The 1,447-nt window shown below is 39.8% G+C and overlaps 1 protein-coding gene across 3 annotated transcripts in view; it reads right to left on the reverse strand.

The window, feature by feature from the left end:
• LOC139025511 (zinc finger protein ZFP2-like) overlaps positions 1-1,447 on the reverse strand; it is a 118,262-nt gene that overhangs the window by 66,443 nt on the left and 50,372 nt on the right. The window contains exon 1 of one of the 3 annotated variants that reach the window (XM_070440655.1): positions 553-1,232. The exons of the other annotated variants lie outside the window; for them this stretch is intronic. Within the exon in view, the coding sequence (XP_070296756.1) occupies positions 553-967 (415 nt within the window). The 5' untranslated portion in view covers positions 968-1,232. Of the gene's footprint in view, positions 1-552; positions 1,233-1,447 lie in introns of those variants that run through there. 3 annotated transcript variants of the gene reach the window in all.

Raw genomic sequence — 1,447 nt, forward strand, 5'->3', positions numbered from 1 at the left:
GCTGGAGACTTATATTTCCCTCACCAACTTTAAACATCAGCTATCTGAGCAGCTAACCGATRGCTGCAGCTGTACATGTACTTTTCTGCTCTTTTGCACACCAGTATCTCTACTTGCACATCATCATCTTATCATTTATCACGCCAGTGTTAATCAGCTAAATTGTAATTCTTCGCTACTATGGACTATGCATTGCCTACCTCATGCCTTTTGCACACACTATATATAGACTTTCTTTTTTTCTACTGTGTCATTGACTTGTTTATTGTGTTATTGGCTTGTTTATTGTTTATTCCATGTTATTCCATGTGTAACTATGTTGTTGTCTGTGTCACACTGCTTTGCTTTATCATGGCCAGGTCGCAGTTGTAAATGAGAACTTGTTCTCTCAACTGGCCTACCTGGTTAAACTATCATTATGACATCATGGTCACCTGGTTAAACTATCATTATGACATCATAGCCACCTGGTTAAATAAAGGTTAAATAAAAAAAATAAAACATCAGTTCAACAACTGCAGTTTGTGTCTCTGTTTTTAAGACAGTACTTACTAGTGTTAATCAGGGCCTGTTCATCGTTAGAACCATCGGATGCCTTAAGATGCGTTTGGGAAACCGAGCCCAGAAATCCAGTTTCCTCCTCTTCTTCCATCTCCCTTTTCAATGTGACAGTCATCTCCCCCTCCTCCTCTTTCACTCCAAAAACTGCATCCTCCTCTTTCTCTTCCTCCTCTTCTTTTACTGTAACATCCTCTTCCTCTTTCAATCTGAACGCGTCTTCCTCTTCTTTCACTGTAACGTCTTTCTCTTCTTTTTTTACCGGAACAACCTCACCCTCTACTTCTTGTTTTACTGTGATATCCTCCTCTTCCTTCTCCTCTTTGACGACAATGTTCAACCCCAGAGCTTCTTTCTCCGTCCAGCAGACCTTCTCTTCATTAACAAGAGAGTAGCTTAGTGACCTCATGGTTGAAGATGTTAGCTAGCTAGGTTAATGCTAACTTAACCAGCCCGCTAGATGAATAATAAAAACAATACCGTAAATATGAAATGAAAACGGATAACTAACTAGGCGACAGAAGTGGTTTTAAAATACAGTGGCAAATATACACTAAAGCGTCTAAAGAGCTTTATTGGTTCGTCTATTTTGGCTAGCAAGCTACCGTGGTGTCTGGCTACCTGTTGCTGCTGTTGAAAGAAGCGTTCCGTCCACTAGATTATACGTCACACTAACAACGTTGCCTTAAAGTCGCAGACCTTATCTGCTGACTGGAGTGGGTAACGCAGTTGAGTAAAATGTAAATGTAATTTTCAGACAAAATGTTAAAGGGTAGGAATCGGGGACGTAGCTAGTCCTAAAATATTAATTACACCCCCCCCTAAATAAATCAATATCAGTCAATATATTTTTTCTGTGATTTCTTATTTTCGTCAACCGTTCCATCGC

Source organism: Salvelinus sp. IW2-2015, unplaced genomic scaffold (genome assembly GCF_002910315.2).
Source record: "Salvelinus sp. IW2-2015 unplaced genomic scaffold, ASM291031v2 Un_scaffold2797, whole genome shotgun sequence".
In the NCBI taxonomy this organism is placed as follows: Eukaryota; Metazoa; Chordata; class Actinopteri; order Salmoniformes; family Salmonidae; genus Salvelinus; species Salvelinus sp. IW2-2015.